General features: G+C 47.5%; 1 protein-coding gene across 6 annotated transcripts in view; it reads left to right on the top strand.

The window, feature by feature from the left end:
* The window catches only part of LOC308252256 (ectonucleoside triphosphate diphosphohydrolase 3-like), a 45,928-nt gene that overhangs the window by 11,989 nt on the left and 14,237 nt on the right, over nt 1–19,702 (top strand). For all 6 annotated transcript variants that reach the window (XR_013961011.1, XM_080676601.1, XM_080676602.1 and 3 more), the window contains exons 5-10: nt 8,722–8,872; nt 11,196–11,355; nt 12,267–12,500; nt 15,820–16,092; nt 16,270–16,380; nt 17,390–17,527. Coding sequence is in view for 5 of the 6 variants with exons in the window: in XM_080676601.1 (XP_080532727.1) it covers nt 8,722–8,872; nt 11,196–11,355; nt 12,267–12,500; nt 15,820–16,092; nt 16,270–16,380; nt 17,390–17,527 (1,067 nt within the window). In the remaining variant the exon portion in view is untranslated. The remainder of the gene's footprint in view (nt 1–8,721; nt 8,873–11,195; nt 11,356–12,266; nt 12,501–15,819; nt 16,093–16,269; nt 16,381–17,389; nt 17,528–19,702) is intronic.

Below are 19,702 nucleotides of genomic sequence, written 5' to 3'. Positions count from 1 at the left end.
TTTCACATGCTGGTTCTCTGAGGATGATGCAAAGCGGGCCAGGCAGTATCTGCTCACACAGTGGGTTGTATTGCAGCAGAGAAACCTGAGATTAGGGAATCTGAAACATTTATAAAGGGCACGGAGCGTGCCTGCCTTTTGCTCTGGGGTGCAGCCTTTCTCTGTCTTCCGAGCCTGTTCGCTATGTAAACATCCTTGAAAAATAATCCAGAACAAAGGCAATCAGTGTTGTGCTCATAAAACATGCAGGAACAGGAGAGACAAGTTGTCTCCCAGCAGGGGTATGTGGGGGGGGGGGGGACGGGGAGGAGGGAGATGGGCAATACAGAACCAAGTGGGCCTGGCTCTGATCCAGTAAAGCTTTATGCATGCACCACGAGATTTTTTTTTAATATATTTTATTGATTTTTTTTTACAGAGAGGAAGGGAGAGGGACAGAGAGTTAGAAACATCGATGAGAGAGAAACATCGATCAGCTGCCTCCTGCACACTCCCCACAGGGTATGTGCCCGCAACCAAGGTACATGCCCTTGACCAGAATCAAACCTGGGACCCGTCAGTCCGCAGGCCGACGCTCTATCCACTGAGCCAAACCGGTTAGGGCCACCCTGAGATTTTGAATTTCATATTATTTTCACGAGTCACAAGGTACTCTTTATGCTTCTTTTAACTCCTCTGCCCACCATTTTAAAATGTAAAAGCTGCCCTGACCCGTGTGGCTCAGTTTGGGTGTTGTTCTGTGCACCGCGAGGTTTCTGGTTCAATTCCGGGTCAGGGCACATGCCCAGGTTGCGGGCTCCATCCCCAGTCGGGGGCGTGTGGGAGGCAGCCGATGGATGTTGTGCTCTCACATCGATGTTTCTCTCTTCTCCCTTCCTCTCTCTCTCAAAAATCAATAAACTATTTTAAAAAAAAAAAAGTTAAGCACTATTTTATCTTACAGGCTGCACACACACAAAAAAAGATGATGGACTTGATTTGGCCCATGAGCTGCCACATTATCAGCATCTTTAATGACCCTCCACACAACTCCCTGCCTCCCCGACATATCCTGAACTTTATAGTAACTGTTTCCTTGTTCTTCTATATACTTTTGTCCTAATGTATTTGGTTTTTCCTGGTTTTGAAAAATGGAATCGAACGCATATTTAGTTAAATAGAATCAAACATTTATTCCTCTGTAATTGGCTTTGTTCACTGACACTGGGTTTTAAGGTTCATCTATGTTGATATGAGTAGCAGTATTCAATCATTTTCCCCATTGATGGACATTTGTATTTCTCTGGTTATTGATAAGGTTGAGAATCTTTTTATGTATTTCTGACCACTTCTGTTTTCTGTGAAATGCCTGTTCATGTCTTTTGCTCATTTAAAAAAAATATATATTTTTATTGATTTCAGAGAGGAAGGGAGAGGGAGAGAGAGATAGAAATATCAATGATGAGAAGGAATCATTGATTGGCTGCCTCCTGCACGTTGGACCGAGCCAGCAACTCGGGCATGTGCCCTTGACCAGAATCGAACCTGGGGCCCTTCAGTCCGCAGGCTGACGCTCTATCCACTGAGCCAAACCGGCTAGGGCTTTTGCTCATTTTTCATATCCTGAATATGAATGCTTTTCTGCTGTTATTATGTTGTTGCAAATATCATCTCACAGGTTATGGTTTGTCGTTTTAGTTTCTTCATGATGTCTTTCGATGAATGGAAATTCTTCATTTTTATGGAGGTGCATTTATCAGTCTTCTCCTTTATGGGTTTCTCTTTGGGATTTTTTAAGACATTCTCCCCTATCCTGTAGTCCTAAAGATATTCTTCTATCAGACATTTTATAATTTTGCCTTCAGCAATGAAATCTTTAGTCTACACAGTCAAGCCCAGGTTGTGGGTGTGCATCTGTGTGAGCCTCTTTAAAAACCGGTCACTCTGACCTTTGAGGTGGCCTGGAGCTTCCCAATCAGTGTGTCCTGTCTGGGTTACAGATATACTCATAGGTTAGAGACTCCAGATCAGTCCTCCTGGCCCTAAGTATCTCCTTTAGTTCTCTCAATGAGCTGCTCAAGTATTAGAATGTCTTGGGGCATTGAACAAGTTGAGGGCAGCCGGGCCAGCATGGCTCAGTGGTTGAGCATCGACCTACAAACCAGGGCACATGCCCAGGTTGCGGGCTCCATCTCCATTGTAGGGTATGCAGGAGGCAGCCGATCAATGACTCTCTCTTATCATTGATGTTTCTATCTCTTTCTCCCTCTCCCTTCCTCTCTGAAATCAATAAAAAAAATTTTTTTTAAAAGAAAAAGTGGAGAGGCAGAATTAGCCTTTCTTAACAGTCTCTTCTTTTGAAGACCAGGGAGAATTCTGTTCACCTGCCCTGCCGTGGAGAGCATCCTGGCCTCGTCTACCCTGATGCATAGGTGTTCCAGTTAGGTTTCAGGTAGGGATACCAGGTAGTTCCTAGAGATCCATGCCTGTTGAAGGAGGGGGTAAGAAGAAGGATTAGACAGAAGAGCGATAAAGTGCAACGCAGGCCTGGCAAAGCTTCAGCCAATCAGAGTTTTCTTTGGACTGAAATGGCCTGGCGTGGCCGGGTAGCCATATCCTGTCACCTCCAGTCTTCGCATGTTGCCACCTTGGAAAGAACAAAGCGTTGAGCAAGGCAGCTCTCTATGGCTGAGGCAAACCCTGACGTTGCTGGCGGCGGGGACAATATGTCTTTATTGGAAGGGCGTCTGCGTGGCACCGCTCTGGGCTCATCACAATAAGAAAGTTGGATGTTTTCTGGGTGCTGCTTGTCCGCATGGCACAGGCAGCTGTATCCTTGCTCTGACCTGAGCCAGAAATCCCATCTCTGTTCTCCCAATCTCTGAGCTGCTCTTCCCCCCCTGGGCATGAAAGAGAGCACCAGGATGCTTGTTTAGAAAAGAGACACCACCCATTTCAAGAAGAGAGGAGAGTGGAGAATAGTGATTAAGACTTCCCCTCATCCCTGCTGTGTGAGCTCTGGAAAGGTATCGAACCTCTCTGCATCTTGACCCCCTCATCTCTCAGATACAAAGCATAACAATGGCAAAGCCTCCCCCGTAGGAAAGATTTGAAGATTAAGTGACATCATACATGTAAAGCAGGTAGCAAACGCCTGGCATACACTAAGCACTCAATACGTGTTAGCTGTTATTCACGGGGCATCACACTTTAGGTCTTCTGTGCCAGAGTTATAAGGTCTGTTCGACCCAGGAAAGCAATGTAGCCCAGTCAGCCCTGATGTCCCTCTGACATCACGTGTAGGGAGACGTGAGACTGTCATGGGAAGGAACACGGGCAGCCTCTTGGGTGGAGACCTTGGCCCACCCAGGGTGGGATTTAGGGGAGGAGCGGGGTCATGGAGCCACACCACCTCCATAAATGGATCGTCCCTCCTTTGATCACAGTAGCCTCAGTGACCCACATTTACCCTGAACGACCAAAGGACCACAAACGAAAGCTTAATTACAGAGCTGACTTTGGTTAAGTGTCACCCCCTCGAGGACATGTGGCTTCACGAGGATAATTTGGGTTTCTGGTTTCTCAATTGCAAATTTCCCCTGGGGCTCCCCCGTTTTAGGCAATCCGAGTGGATGTTGAATGCTTGCTTGCCCAGCTGTGTTGTTTCCCGAATGCTGGGCCCTCAGAAATTTATTTCTCAGGGGCTCCCTGGTGTGTGTCAGTCTAGGTTGCTGCTCTTTTCCGGGAGTTCACTGGGTGCTGGTCCCCGTGCTGGTGTGGAGCCCTTATTGGGGGGACTGGCTCCTTGACACCCCTCCTCTGTTTTGCTGTGGGCAGCGCTCATGCCTGCTGCTGCCTTCTCCCACAGGGACACTCATGTGTTTTCCCTTTACACCGGTGCTTCAAACCTCCTTAATCCCCACTGGAGCCTTCTCCTCTATGGAAACCCCTTCAAGAACTGGCCCAGTGACCAGCCACTACCGTGTTGACAGCACCCTTTGCTCAGACACGTGTGTCTTGTGCTGCTGTCCCACCTGGAGTAAGTTTTGTGTTGTCTGCCTGCCCCTCTGTCCCCAGATTGGAATACAGTTTTAACTCTGTTCTTGGGGTTGAGAATCCCAGTATCCCATGAGCCTATGAGCCCAATCTTGTTTCCCTCCAAGAGTCTTAAGGGACCTTATGTAAACAGGTGACATGTCCAAGTGTGAACATTCTAGCAAGGCTGCTAACCAGTCCCCATCCAGAGGCCAGCTCTAGCAGAATATAGTCTGTTTGCTGCAGCTGGGAGCAAACGAATCCCTTCCTGTAGAGTTGCATGCTGGTTTGAAAATCTCATTGATTGATTGATTCATTAGTTCATTCTTTTATTTAATAAACTAGAGGCCCGGTGCATGAAATTCATGCACGGGGGAGGGGTGCTCCCTCAGCCCGTCCTGCACCCTCTCCAATCTGGGACTCCTTGGGGGACATCCCTCTCCCAATCTGGGACCACTGGCTCCTAACCATTTGCCTGCCTGCTTGCCTGATCGCCCCTAACTGCCTCTGCCTGCTGACCTGATCACCCCCTAACTGCCCTCCCCTGCCAGTCTGATCACCCAACTGCCCTCCCCTGCTGGCCTGATTGCCCCCTAACTGCTCCCCGCTGCCGGCCTGATTGCCCCTAACCGCCTCTGCCTCGGCCCCTGCCACCGTGGCTTTGTCCGGAAGGACGTCCAGAAGATGTTCGGTCTAATTAGCATATTACCCTTTTATTAGTATAGGTGTTTACTGGGTACCTGCCATTTGCCAGTAACATTTCTTGAGACTGGGAATTCTAAAACAAACAAAATATACAGTCTCTGCTGTTACAGAACATACATTCTAATGAAGGAGATAGATAATAAACAGATATGTGATATGTCAGGGAGAAGTTGTGCGAAGAGAAATCAAGCCAGGCAGGTGGATAGAGAGTGATCATGCTATTGTAGACATGGTCTTCGGGGAAGAACAAAAACGGTGACCGTTAAGCAGAGACAAAAGTGGGACAAGAGAGTGAGCCATGCAAGTTTCTGCGGGAAGAACACGCTGAGCAAGCCAAGGGTAGGAGCTGCTCGGCATTTTCCAGGAAAAGCAAAGGGGCCAGGGTGGCTGGAGCAGAAGAGGAAGAGGAAGGGAGAGAGGAGACCAAAGCTGTAGCCAGGCCAGCCGTGGAGGCTTGAGATCCAGTAGGGCTCTGACTTCTACTCCAATGCAATTTCTGCGAAGTATATTGGAAAGCCACTAGGAGGGTCTGATCAGGGAACTAACATGCTATGACTTGTCATTTTAACGGATCCCTCTGTTGATACAGAACACGTAGTGACAGGCTAAGATTAGAAGCAGGGGAGAACAGTGTGGCTGACAGGTGGTGCTATGATGGTCTGGCGGACAGGTGCTTCTCAGCATGTGGGGATTTTCCCCCTCCCCCTGTTCCATCCACCCCCAGGGAACATTTGGTAATGTCTGGGGACATTTTTGATGGTCCCAGCTGGGGTTGGGGATGGTGCTGGCACCTAGTGGTAGGGGACAGAGATGCAGCCACACATCGCACAAGGCACATGACCGCCTCCACAAAGGAGTTATCTGGCCCAATGTGAGCAGTGCTGAGGTCAAGAAACTCTGGTCTGGAATGGCTCTGGGGGACGGGGTGAGGTGGGCTCAGATTGGAGAGCTGTTTGGACAGGAGAGCCAACAAGAATTAAGAATGGATTCAATGTGAGGCATCCGGGTTGATGGTGCCTGAGCATCAGTTCTGAGCTGGTAACTGCAGGTGACGGTACCATTTCCCTGGACTGCAGTCAGCTGGCGACGTGCAGGGATTGAGGAATTTGGTTTTGGTCACAAGAAGGTGGGTGGAGGGGCCTAAGTCAAGCTGGCAAACGTTTTCTGTGAAGAGTTAGGTGGTAAATACTCTCTACTTGTTGGCCACATTGTTTCTGACGTAACTATGTAACTACCACGTGAGCATGAAGCAGCCACAGCCAATAGGCAGACAAAAAATAAAGTATTTCAAGAAAGCTTTATTTCTGGACCCTGTACATGCCTAGTGGGATATTCCCCAAGGACAGAAAGAACTGTAAAAAAATCTTAGACTATTTTCAATAACGATACAGCTGGTGGTGGTGCGGTGTTGTCTACTGAGACTGTGTGTGGACTGTGAAATGAAGCAAATGAGTTGTTAAGGTGGAGTGCGAGCAAACAGGATTTGTGGCATAGAAAAAAGAAGATGGGGATAGAAAAATCAAAGCATTTCAGTAAAAACTTACAGTTTTGAATTAGAAGCACCAATAAGAATTCATGATGTATTTTTCTCTTGAAATAAAGTTTTCCCTAGGGCTGTCCTCTGAGAAAACTTACCGTGAGCACCGTAGCTTCCAAACTTTGGGTGCTAAATACCATTACTCAATAAAAGCAACCAGGGCTCCTTGGCCAAATGGCTGAGTCCAGATCTGGGGCAGGAAGTGTATAAGGTCATTAACACATCTTATCATGTCGGAAAGCAGAGAAAATCTCAGAGGACTCAGGGCCAACTGAAGAAGGCTCAGTCAGAATAGCTGCAATGAATTGAAACCCATCAAATAGGCCTTTATATGTTCCTAAGACACAAAATAAACAAACAAAATCCCTCTTTGACTAAGCGAGAAAGATATTGGAGATGCAGTCTGTATCTTTAAGCTGGTAAATAAAGGAACAGAATCAAGCACTTATCCTGTCTTCTCTGGACAGACGGTACTGTAGGGTAACCAAGTAGTGAATGATGGTGTAGCTCTTCTCCAATTACAGCATTTTAGGGAGAAAAATATCACCATTTTCAGGCCTTACTGGACTGATGGGTCTCAGCAGTGATCATTGGTGCCTGCACCTGAAAAGAAACAGCCAGACACTGGCGCCTCTTATTGGAAGTACGCCCGCATCCCTATGAATTCCTGTTTCTGATATAGTTCAAAACTGAATCCGAGAAAGCCTCGGCATTCAGTCACCAATTCCTAGGAAAAAAGGGGACCAAATAGCATGTTTTTTTTTTAATTTATTTTTTTAATTGTTTGAAGTATTACAAATAGTAGTACATATGTCTCATTTTTTTTCCCCCATTGACCTCCCCCCGGCCTCCCCTTCCCTCCAGTACATGCCTTTACCTGCCCCCCCCCCAGTGTCTTTTATCCATTGGTTATGCTTATATGCATGCATACAAGTCCTTCGGTTGATCTCTTACAGCACACTCCCCACACCCCGCAACCTCCTCTGCCTAATAGCATGTTAAATGAACCATGGGGATTCCATCAGCAACTTCTAGGCTGTGGGGAACTCAAGCCAAATTAAATTGAGAGGGGAAAAATTTTTGAATTACCAAGAAAAAATAGAGAAGCACAGCCTCTAGATTAAAAGAGACCTAAGGGCCCTAACCGGTTTGGCTCAGTGGATAGAGCATCGGCCTGTGGACTGAAAGGTCCCAGGTTCGATTCTGGTCAAGGGCATGTACCTTGGTTGCAGGCACATCCCCAGTAGGGGGTGTGTAGGAGGCAGCTGATCGATGTTTCTCTCTCATCGATGTTTCTAACTCTCTATCCCTCTCCCTTCTTCTCTGTAAAAAAATCAATAAAATACATAAATAAAAAATAAAAGAGACCTAAGAGATCTACCACCCAATGGCAATGGGTGGGATTTATTTGGACTCTAATTCAAATAAACTAGAAAGAGAGGGGTGGGGGCGAGGAAAAATATGACCAAAGAGGACATGTGAACCGTAACTGGATATTTGATGATGTTAAAGGACGATTTTAAGTTCTTACAGGTATGCTAGTGGGGTGGTGGTTATGCTTCTTTAAAAGAACTCTTGTCTTTAGTGATGTGTGCTGAAATATTTACAGGATGAAAAGATACCATCCATATCTGCGTTTGCTTCTGAGGAGAGAATGGGGGCGGGGGTGCAGGTGATCATGGTTGAAGCTGGGAGGTGGTGCACGGATTCACTGCATTATACTCCCTACTTTTATTTATGTTTGAAATTTCCAAAATGAGAACGTTTTTGGTAAAAATACATTTACTAAGGCAGCATACTATTGGCATAAGGGTAGACTGAGGCTCTCTAGAAGGTGAGGTCTGGGTGTATTTTTTAAAGTGAATTCATTGAGGTAGCATTGATTAATAACATTATGTAAATTTCAGATGTACACACATAATTTGATATCTGTGGACTCTTTGGGTCACCACCCAAAGTCATTTCCTTCCATTACCATATATTCGACCCCTTTACCAATTCAACAACTTTTTTTTTTTTAATATATTTTATTGATTTTTTTACAGAGAGGAAGAGAGAGGGATAGAGTTAGAAACATCAATGAGAGAGAAACATCAATCAGCTGCCTCCTGCACGCCCCCTACTGGGGATGGGCCCGCAACCAAGGTACATGCCCTTGACCGGAATCAAACCTGAGACCCTTCAGTCCGCAGGCTGACGCTCTATCCACTGAGCCAAACCGGTTAGGGCCAATTCAACAACTTTTGTAAGCAGGTTAACTCCCCCCCTGGCTCAGTTTTTCCACCTTTGTAATTCCCTCCTCCTATTCTGGGAGTTGACTCATCCCGGCACCTAGCACATCCACCTGTTTCCATCCCCCTGCTAAGACCTATTCATTTCCAAAGCTGACTGGTTTTTATTTGAAAGTTGTGCTGCTCTTGTTGGTTCCTGGGGATGCTAAGAAGTGCTGGCTGCTTGCTCTTTAGGCTCTGGGATCTCCAGCTATGGGAAAAACCCCCAAGATGCCCCCAAAGCCTTCGAGGATTGCATGCAAAAAGTCAAGGAGCAGATTCCGGCCCCCCTCCACGGATCCACGCACATTTACCTGGGCGCCACGGCGGGGATGCGCCTGCTGAGGTAAGGGCAGGAAGGGCACGAAGCAGCCCGTGTGACCCAAAATAGCCAGGAATGTGTTGGGCCTTGCCAAGAACGTAACTATTTCTGGGAGCAAATCCCAAAGGCAGAAGCCCATATTCTGCCATAAATATAGGCTTTAAAAGTTGGGAAACTTTTCGTCTTTATTTTAATACCCAGAAAGAAGCAGTTCTGAAATCGATGCCCTTGCCCTTGGCAATTCTAATGAGAACTCTGAGAAAGAGGACGGTGACCTGAAATCTGTGCATGGGGTTGACTCTAGTTTTTAGAAAAGTAGAAACTTTTTTGTTGTTGCTTTTTTAAAAAATATTTTTTTATTGATTTCAGAGAGGCAGGGAGAGGGAAAGATAGAAACATCAGTGATGAGAGAGAGAATCATTGATCAGCTGCCTCCGTACTGGGGATAGAGCCCGCAACCCAGGCATGTGCCCTGACCAGGAATCGAACCCTGACCTCCTGGTTCATAGGTCAGCGCTCAACCACTGAGCCACACCAGCTGGGCAAAAAGTAGAAACTGTTTTTGACAGCTGGTATGTTGACACCTGTGCACAACCAGCTCCACTAAGGGCCACCCATCGCTATGAGGCTTGTACCCATGTACAAAATGTCACGGAGATCTACTTCAAAATCATGAAATCTCTGCACCTCATCCCACCCCGTCAAAGCCTTTGGCGTTAGTATGGAACAAACACCTCATTTCATCCAACTAAGCAGTCCCTTCTAGATTTGCAGCCATGACTTAGCCCAGTTGCATTGTTTCTGAATGCCATTTATCTCTGTTTCTTCATTCTAGTATTTCATTGGCCTTGAAATAAAAGAAAAAAAATCGTTTTAAAACACAACAACATCAAACTCAAATCTATCTAGGGTAGAAGCTGCTCCACACTTTGAAAATAAGACTTCATCCCCAAACGATGACACTCATTCTCCTCCCAGCCCCCCTTGGCTGTGATCCCACTAAGGTCAGATCACATGGAGGCATGACGGAAACACAAAGGAACGAACAATCAGAGCCTCTTTAACATCACCATCAAAAAAGATCTTACTTGGATTGGGCCTTTTTCTTGCAGTTTTCCGGCCCCTGTTCCTGTTCCTGTGTCCTGGTTGACCAAGAGGAACATGGAATCTCCTGGAATTTGCCATGTTTTAAAACCACTGAGTTTACCTGAAATAGAAATGACACAGCAATTCCTTCCTTTCGCCTTTTCTTTCACATGCGAACAAAGAACCCAACGTTTACTTTGTTGCCTTTTCCCCCTCCCAGTCCTCTGAGTAAGAAATAACTACAAGGCTCTGTGATTTATAGCCCGTGACCAACACCATGGGCTAGAAAGGTCAAGGCCTGGGAGAAAAAGTGAATGAATGTTCCATTTGAATAAATTAAATATGAAACTTTCTGATGGCGATCCATTTCTCCTGAGCAACTAGCTGACGTTTTAGTTGCTAGAGAAGTCGAATATTTTTTTAAAATGAATGAGAATCGTCCTGGATGAGAACAGATGAAACCAGGGAAACGCTGACTTATTTTCCAAGCATCCATCGCTTGCTACTGCTTGTCGCGTTGTTTCTTCTTCTTGAGCCGAGAGTGAGCCCGTGGCCCTGGCTTTCTTAACGCGGGGATGAAAGGGAAAACAATGCCCCAGTCAGCTTCCTTCCAAAGCGTGAAATGGCAGCAGATGAATAGTATGATCACACCATGTCCTGGGTGACATCAAACTACTATGTTGCCACCCCTCCGAGGGCAGCACACTAATGGATTTCCATCCAGTGACGCCCCGAGGGTCATCATATCCCCCCTGGTGAAGCACTCCCAAAGAGCAAAGCAGGGACAGCTGGAAAGTCAACCCTCTTCCTCTCCCCGCCCCCTCCCAGGCTCCCCTTCCTTCTGGCTTGATGAGGGCTCCTTTTGACGGTGCCCCCAAGAGATGACTTATACCACTTCTGTGCCTTCACCCATCTCCTTTCCTCTGCTGGTCTGAGACAGAGCAGCGGTGATTAAACACAGGCTCTTTGGACGAGCTGGTGGCTGGAGGGTGGGACAGGAACAGGTAGGGAGGAGAGAACAAGGCTGCTTTTACCGGAATCTGTTTTCCTGCGTGGCAGGCTGACAGGTAACAAGTGCTCGCTGCGTCACTGTTACCCAGGAAGCCTCCGCTTGCAGAAGGGGTTGCCATGAGTTGCACACATCTGGGAAATGGTCCCTGTCAGCAGCGGGCGGGGCGGTTCCACCTGTTCCCCGGAGTGAGGTTATGTGAAGGCTCTGTTGTCTGGGCACTCAGCCTTGTGTGTTCTGTGCCTTGCATAGGTTGCAAAATGAAACAGCAGCTAATGAAGTCCTTGCAAGCATCCAAAACTACTTCGAGTCCCAGCCCTTTGATTTTAGGGGTGCTCAAATCATTTCTGGGCAAGAGGAAGGGATATATGGATGGATTACAGCCAACTATTTAATGGGAAATTTCCTGGAGGTGTGTGAAAACAAATGCATGGTTTCTAATCTTGCTATTTGATCCCTTCCCCTGTGGGTGGTAGCTTAAGCAGAGGTGCATGCCAACAGGGGCATCTGTCCTGTGTCATTCCTATTGTGCGATGCATTAGGGGAACACATGGGTCAATAGGTAAGAACAGACTCGATAGCTGGTGTAAAGCCTTGGATCATAAGCAGGACCAAATGCATGGGGGAGCGGGAATATCATCCCTTTACTAGCAAATAAAACGTTGGGGGAGGAGGTGAGAATCTAACCCTGGGCTATGGGTAATATGAAGGGCAGCTGGAGAATGACTCTCCTAAGCTGGTCCATAGCCATCTGGAATTTACAGAGCCTTCCGGCGGCCCGCTCCCCAGGTCCCTGTGTCCCCAGGTCTCCGTTACACGCCAGTCCCCACACGCCCTTCTTCTTTGGTGCAGAGGAAGGCTGATTCCAAGAGCCAATCACCATGTTACAGAGACCATACCCAGCCCAAGACCTATTCTGTTCCTCCTCAAATAGATTTTTACATTTTCAGTTCACTGCCAACAGTTAATATTGTGAAAATTTTGCATAAAAATTCATAGCTTCTCCTGACCCCACCCCCCAAGTGCTGGACTCACATTCCTGTGTGGTTACAACCAACTGGAACAGAGGGCAACCCCCCAGATTGCTGGAGTCCCCACCATTCCCTGTTGTCGACACCTAACCTCCTTTGCCCATTTCTGTTGCCTGCCCAGCTCCTGGAAGCATTTGAGTTCACCACCCCTGACATAAAGGAGAGGCTTGGCCCGGAACGCTTCCATACGTCCTCGTTCTTAGCAGTCAGAGAAGGGTCTTGGGTGGAGAACCCTGGGCAAACAGAAAGGGCGCCTTCGGCCTGTTTTCATGCTCTCTTCTCCCATGCGCAGAAGGACCTATGGCACATGTGGGTGCATCCAAATGGAGTGGAGACCACAGGTGCCCTGGATTTAGGCGGTGCCTCCACCCAAATATCCTTCGCGGTGGGAGAGAAGGTGGAGCTGAACACCAGTGACATCATAAAGGTGTCCCTGTACGGCTACGTGTACACACTCTACACACGCAGCTTCCAGTGCTACGGGCGAAACGAGGCTGAGAAGAGGTTTCTGGCCATCCTCCTTCAGGTACCTACCTGAGTGGGGGCGGCGGGGACCCCCCTTCCCTGGGGGTCTTAACTGAGGGAAGGGCGCCTTGCCTTCCGGGGTCCGTCCTTTCAACTCCAGTTTGAAGGTGGATGAAATCAACAGCATTTTCCGGTTTACTTGTGGGGGTCCAAGCACTCTCTCTCTTTCTCTTTCTCTCTCTCTCTCTCTCTCTCTCTCTCTCTCTCTCTCTCTCTCTCTCTTTCTCTCTATCTCTTTCTCTCTCTCTCTCCCCCTCCCTTGTTTACTTGTGGGGGTCCAAGCGCTCGCTCTCTCTCTTTCTCTCTCTCTCTCCCCCCCCCCCCGTTTACTTGTGGGGGTCCAAGCGCTCTCTCTCTCTCTCTCTCTCTCTCTCTCTCTCTCCCTCTCCCTCCCCCCTCCCTCCCTCTCCCCGGTTTACTTGTGGGGGTCCAAGCGCACGCTCTCTCTCTTTCTCTCTGTTGTGTTGGCCACTTCCAGTGTATTTGAGTCAGAATTCCAAGGAAATTCCAGAGCTCCAGACATTTTATAAATGATTCGAGTCCCGGGATCCCTTTATGGCTGGGGTGGGGATCGTCCGGCCCACAGGGCTATATAAGGCCTTGGAAATCATTTGGTCTGGCCCTGCCAAGGCATTAAGTCTCAGCCAACACGCCTCTTTCCAGGAGAAAAGCCCTGGAAAATCCTCCTTTCTCAACCTCCTGTTATTTCAGGCAAAGCTTAATGCTCCTTCCTCCAGCTCTGGCCCTGGCAGGGGGAGGGGGAGGGCGGGGGCGCCTGGGAACTCTGACAGAAGCGGGCAGGTGAAACCATCCTCCCAGGGTGAGTAGGGGTCAGGGAGTCTAACCTTTTAAAGTCAGCTGGCCCTGAGTATGCACCTGTCTGAGGTCTCATTTGCATATGAAAACACAAGTTTCCAGGTGTGAGTCCAGGACTGGGGGCAGCGGGGTGAGAGCCCAGCCTCTGCCTGTGGACAGTCATCTCACAGGGACCAGCCATCTCTCCAACTTGCCTGGTTACCTCAGGATGCTGAGAGGGTGGCTCTGCCCTGAGCCGTCTGACTCAGGTGAGGGAAAGCATCCAGGTGTGATGAGGATCACCCCAAATGCGTGCCCGGACCTGCCTGACCGGCACTTTCATGCGCCAAGTACATGCTAGCAAGCCCGACTGAGAAGGTTCACGCAGATTATGACATCATGCTCACGGGCTGAGTCTGCGTCTCATTTCCTCTTCTGTACTATAAGGGCCTGCACAGTGTGGTAAGAAGGACACCTGGGTAGATACTTGGCAATTATCCTCTTATTAACCAGTCCCCAGCCACCCCTAGCTCAGGTCTCACTCTGATAACCTGTTAGACATTAGGGACTCTTCCTTCCTTCCTTAGTCCCTTCCTTCGTTCCTTCCTTCCTTCCTCCCTCCCTCCTTCCCTTTCTCCCTTCCTTCCTTCCTTCCTCCTTCCTCCCTCCTTCCTTCCCTCCCTTCCTCCCTCCCTTCCTTCCTTCCTTCCTTCCTTCCTTCCTTCCTTCCTCCCTCCCTCCCTCCCTCCTTCCCTTTCTCCCTTCCTTCCTTCCTCCTTCCTCCCTCCCTCCTTCCCTCCCTTCCTCCCTTCCTTCCTTCCTTCCTTCCTTCCTTCCTTCCTCCCTCCCTCCTCCCTTTCTCCCTTCCTTCCTTCCTTCCTCCTTCCTCCCTCCCTCCTTCCCTCCCTTCCTCCCTCCCTTCCTTCCTTCCTTCTTTCCTTCCTTCCTTCCTTCCAGATCTTTTTCTTCTGTTTTTTAAGTAACACATGTTCAGTGTTTTACTTCAGTCAAGATTTTAGTGTAGGGAAAATAAGATGCTTTAGTGGCTTTGAAAGCAGAGTTCAAATCCTGCTCCTTTGAAAAGAGAACTCATAAACAGAACCAATTTAGGAATCCTATATAATAAAAGGCTAATATGCAAATCAACTGAACAGTGGAACGACCAGTTGCTATGATGCGCACCGACCACCAGGGGGCAGACACTCAATGCAGGAGCTGTCTCCTGGTGGTCAGTGTGCTCCCACAGGGGAGCGCTGCTCAGCCAGAAACCGGGCTCATGGCTGGAGAGTGCAGCGGCGGTGGGGGAGCCTTTCCTACCTCCATGGCAGCGCTAAGGATGTCCAACTGCGAGAGGGCACAGGCCGGGCTGAGGGGACCCCCCCGCAACCCCGAGTGCATGTATTTCGTGCACCGGGCCTCTAGTTTAGCGTAAGATAAAGGGAACATTGTTTCACCAGGACATTAAAGATTTGATAGTCATCTGGAAAAGATATAAAGTCAGCTTCCTACTACAATCTTTATCCAAATAAATTACAAATGGATCAAAGATCTATATGTAACAAGGATGTTTATTGTGGTGCCGTTTATAATGGCAAAATGACTGGAAAACACCTAAATTTTCATCTTGAGAGGATTTCTTAAATAAATTATAGTTTATTTGTACAGTGAAGTTCTATGCAGCTACTAAAAAGAAGAGGCTGGTGAGGCTCAGTTGGTTGAGCGTTGTCCCACGCACCAGGAGGTCACTGGTTGTATTCCCCGTCAGGACATATGCCGGGGTTGTGGGCTCCATCCCCTGGAGGGGCGTGCAGGAGGCAGCCGATCAATGTTTCTATCTCTCCCTCTTCCTTCCTCTCTTTGAAATCAATAAAAAAACAGTTGTTGTTTTTTTTAAAGAGGCTGCTCTACATGTACAATATATCAAAGACGGATTTTTAAGCAAGAAGCCCAATAGTGTGTAGAGTACTACCATTTATGATTTTAGTAAAAGGAAGAGGGAAGAAAAGAAAATGTATTCACATATGCACACAAGAAGTACAGACAAAATCTCTGGTAGAATACACCAAAACTGGCCATAGGGTCACTTCTAGGGAGGGGGTCAGGTGGGTGGCAATGAGGGGGACGGCAGCTAAATTTTCATAATTCATGTATTTGTCCCTTTGGAATTATTTTATTAGGTGGATAGATAATACTCCAGTCAAAATGGTTGATTAACCTCAGCCTGTCTTGTTTTCTCATCAAAATGGAGTTCATAAATCCTGCCTCACAGGCTTGCCGTGAGGGCTGGTTCTGGTCATGTGCGCGAGAGCCTAGCATTGCACCTGGTACAGGTAACTGTCCCCCAACTGCCACTTGAGTTATCTAGACAACCTGGGAGTTGCCTTCAAATACCCACTGACACAGAATGGCATTTTTTCCATTTCCCTCTTGGCATTAGCGTGTAGCAATAATAAGAGTTGGCAAAAGGGAAGTACTTGGTCCTCCACAAAAGAGTGATTTCTAATAGCTCACTCTTGTGCCTGCAGAATTCCACCACCAACACCAATGTCACCAACCCCTGTTACCCTCGGAATTACGTCACCACCTTCACCGCAGGCCATCTCTTCGACAGCCTGTGCACGGAGGATCTGAGGCCTGGAGGTTATGACCCCGATGACACCATCACTTTTGAAGGAACCGGGGACCCATTACTATGTCGGTTGAAGGTGGCTTCCCTCTTTGCCTTCAGAACTTGCCAGGACCAAGAAATCTGCTGCTTTGACGGGGTTTATCAGCCCCAAGTTAAAGGATCTTTTGTGGTAAGAGCAAAAACCACGGAAAGATTCCTGGGTTGTTTTTTTTTACCCATTGCATATTTATTTCTCACCTTTGTTTCTCTTCTGCTGACCTGTCTCCTGCTTTTATTACCTGCCCTAAACCCTCCATGGTCTGTCCCATTCTGAGTCATGATGCCCTTCCGTTCCGCTTCCTCCCAGGCCTTTGCGGGATTCTTCTACACGGCCAACGCGTTAAACCTCTCGGGCAGCTTTTCCCTGAGCGCCTTCAACTCAAGCACCTGGGATTTCTGCTCGCAGGACTGGAGTCAGGTCAGTGTGTGAAGAGAAAGGAGCCATAGCGGCACCAGCAGCAGAGCGGAGTCTATCCCATGGTGCGCATGAGTGTAGATGTTCTGATTTTCGCCCTATGCTGCTCTGCTTTTAACCCCCAAAATGGGGCTATCGGGGAGCCATACCTGCATCATGAACTAATGTTCTGACCACAGGCACAGTGGTTAGAACCGTGTTGGGCACATGATAAGCACCCTGTACACTTAGAGATTGTTCTTACATGATGTTGTTCTAGGGATATATTTTTAGTATTATATCATTCTATTCCTTAATGCAGGAGGCAGCCGATTGATGGTTCTTTCTCATTGATGTTTCTCTCTCTCCCTTTCTCTCTCTCTCTTTCTGTCAAATCAATTCTTAAAAAACATTAAAATTAAATTTTTTTTTTTTTTTTTTTAGCCCTAACCGGTTTGGCTCAGTGGATAGAGCGTCGGCCTGTGGACTGAAGGGTCCCGGGTTCGTTTCCGGTCAAGGGCATGTACCTTGGTTGCAGGTACATCCCCAGTAGGGGGTGTGTAGGAGGCAGCTGATCGATGTTTCTCTCTCATCGATGTTTCTAATTCTCTATCCCTCTCCCTTCCTCTCTGTAAAAAAATCAATAAAATATATTTTAAAGCCCTAACCGGTTTGGCTCAGTGGATAGAGCGTCGGCCTGCGGACTGAAGGGTCCCAGGTTCGATTCCAGTCAAGGGCATGTGCCTTGGTTGCGGGCACATCCCCAGTGGGGGGTGTGCAGGAGGCAGCTGATCGGTGTTTCTCTCTCATCAATGTTTCTAGCTCTCTATCCCTCTCCCTTCCTCTCTGCAAAAAATCAATAAAATATATTTAAAAAAATATATATATATATATTTTAAAAAAATTTTTTAAGTAAATATGAAATGCTGGGTGATACAATTTTTTCAGATAGTCCTATGGTCTTAAGGTGTTCCAAAATGTGCATTTAAAAACCTGCCTGCCCACCTTCCCTTCCCTGCTTTGACCTTCTCAGCTCCCGCTGCTGCTGCCCCGGTTTGATGAGGTGTATGCCCGCTCGTACTGCTTCTCGGCCCACTATATCTACCACTTGCTCGTGAGTGGGTACAAATTCACCGAGGACACCTGGCCCCGAATACATTTTAAAAAAGAGGTAAGCCAGAGCACAAATCTTTTCCTCCTCTTCCTCTCAAAATAGGTTTGCGGGTATGTGTGTGAAAGAAGAGCCTTTGATCCCCAGTGACCTCCCAGAAGGGATGATGAAGAATTGGGAAGGGGCCCTAACCGGTTTGGCTCAGTGGATAGAGCATCGGCCTGCGGACTGAAGGGTCCCAGGTTCAATTTCGGTCAAGGGCATGTAGCTGGGTTGCGGGCACATCCCCAGTAGGGGGCGTGCAGGAGGCAGCTGATTGATGTCTCTCTCTCATCGATGTTTCTAACTCTCTATCCCTCTCTCTTCCTCTTTGTAAAAAATCAATAAAATATATTTAAAAAAAAAAGAATTGGGAAGGGGAGTTTACCGCAGACCCTCCCCCTTGAACAAAGGATTGGAAGCCGAGGACCCGTGGGCTCTGAGTTCCTCCAGGGCAGGCCTTGTTTATCATCCTCAGATTCCTAGCATCCAGCACGTGGGCGAGAACCTGGAAGATGCTTAGTAAATGTTTGTTGAGTGAATGAGTAAATATGTTAAGGATTTCATCCTAACATATTTTCATTCTAAAAAGAAGCTTCCAATATAACAGTTTGTTTGTTTTAAAAAAAGAGGATGGTAACTTCCCTGGCTCATGTTACTTAGTTGGTTGAGTGTCATCCCCTGTACTGAGAGGTCACTGGTTCTATTCCTGGTCAGGGCACAAGCCCTGGTTATGGGCTCAGTCCCCAATAGGGGTCATGCAAGAGGCAGCCAAGGGATGGTTCTCTCATCAGTGTTTCTCTCTCCCTCTCCCTTCCTCTCTCTCTTTAAAATCAATTTACAAATTTTTTTAAAAAGAGGGTAGTAACTAATTGCTCTCCATTTATGCAGATGTCAGAGTAAGATACAGGCTTTAGAGCTTGAGGGATTAAATAGAATTTTCTCTTGGAATGAGCCTGAGGCACTGTGTTTACTGTCCGGAATGGGCCAAAGCTGAAACCTCAGCTGTTCCCAGGTGACTGAGCGGTGACGGGGCCTCGGACCTTGCTTTTGGGCAGAGGCAGCCTTGCTGACATGCCCATCCAGCACTACGTTCCCGGGTTCTGGGAGGCTTGTCTGGTTTCAGGAAGAGCCGGTGTAAAGCCTGAAGTATATCTGGAGTCAGTCTGTTCGGTCTTAGCTTTGGCTAATCAGATTAAACCAATCAACATCTGACATTAGGCCTGTGACTGTCTATTTTTACATAAATGAAATTGAATCATCTACAAGAAATGAGGATGTCTGGAAACATATGAGGATTGTTGTGGGCATGTCCTCTGCCGGCTTGATCTCATTATCAGGAAAGTCCATTATGAGAATGGAGAATCACTTCCCACTGAGTACCAGCTTGGATGCACACAGAGACCTAGGTGTCAAGTTCCTTTCCTTTATTCATAAAGAATTTTATATCCAGCCAAATTAGTATCCGAATGTGAGGGCCTAAAACAGACTGCAGGAGATCAGCCACACAAAGACTGCACATCAAAACTATATTTGGAGGAAGTAATGAAATAAGACTAGAAATAAATCCAGATGTTATAAAAACATATGACGTGAGAATAAATAATGTGGCTTCAAATGTATATTGAAAAGAAAAAGAAAACTAACACCAAATAAAAGAGTAAAAGAGAAGAATTCATCCATACACCAGAACAACCCAGAATTCAAGTATAGCTAATATTCAATGTGATGGGGATAGGATCAGGGGGTCATAGGATACAGGAACATAGGAGTGGCCTAAAATGCTAATTTTTTAAAGGGAACATGCACACACTCAATTTATAAGGCAAGAAAGGAAAAAAATAAATATAGGAAAACTAGAGGCCCGGTGCACGAGATTTGTGAACTTGGCGGGGCGGGGGGCGGTCCCTCAGCCTGGCCTGTCCCCTCTCACAGTCCGGGAGCCTTCAGGGGCAGTCAGACATCCTTAGTGCTGCTAGGAGGCGGGAGAGGCTCCCGCCACCACCGCTGTGCTCGCCAGCCATGAGCCCGGCTCAGGGCTTCTGGCTGAGTGGCACTCCCCCTGTGGGAGTGCACTGACCACCAGGGGACAGCTCCTGCATTGAGCGTCTGGTGGTCAGTGTGTGTCATAGCGACCGGTTGTTCCACCATTTGGTTGATTTGCATATTAGCCTTTTATTTATAGGAGAGCACCAA

Source organism: Plecotus auritus (genome assembly GCF_963455305.1).
Source record: "Plecotus auritus genome assembly, chromosome: 6".
Lineage (NCBI taxonomy): Eukaryota > Metazoa > Chordata > Mammalia > Chiroptera > Vespertilionidae > Plecotus > Plecotus auritus.
This window is presented reverse-complemented; position numbering and strand designations above follow the sequence as displayed.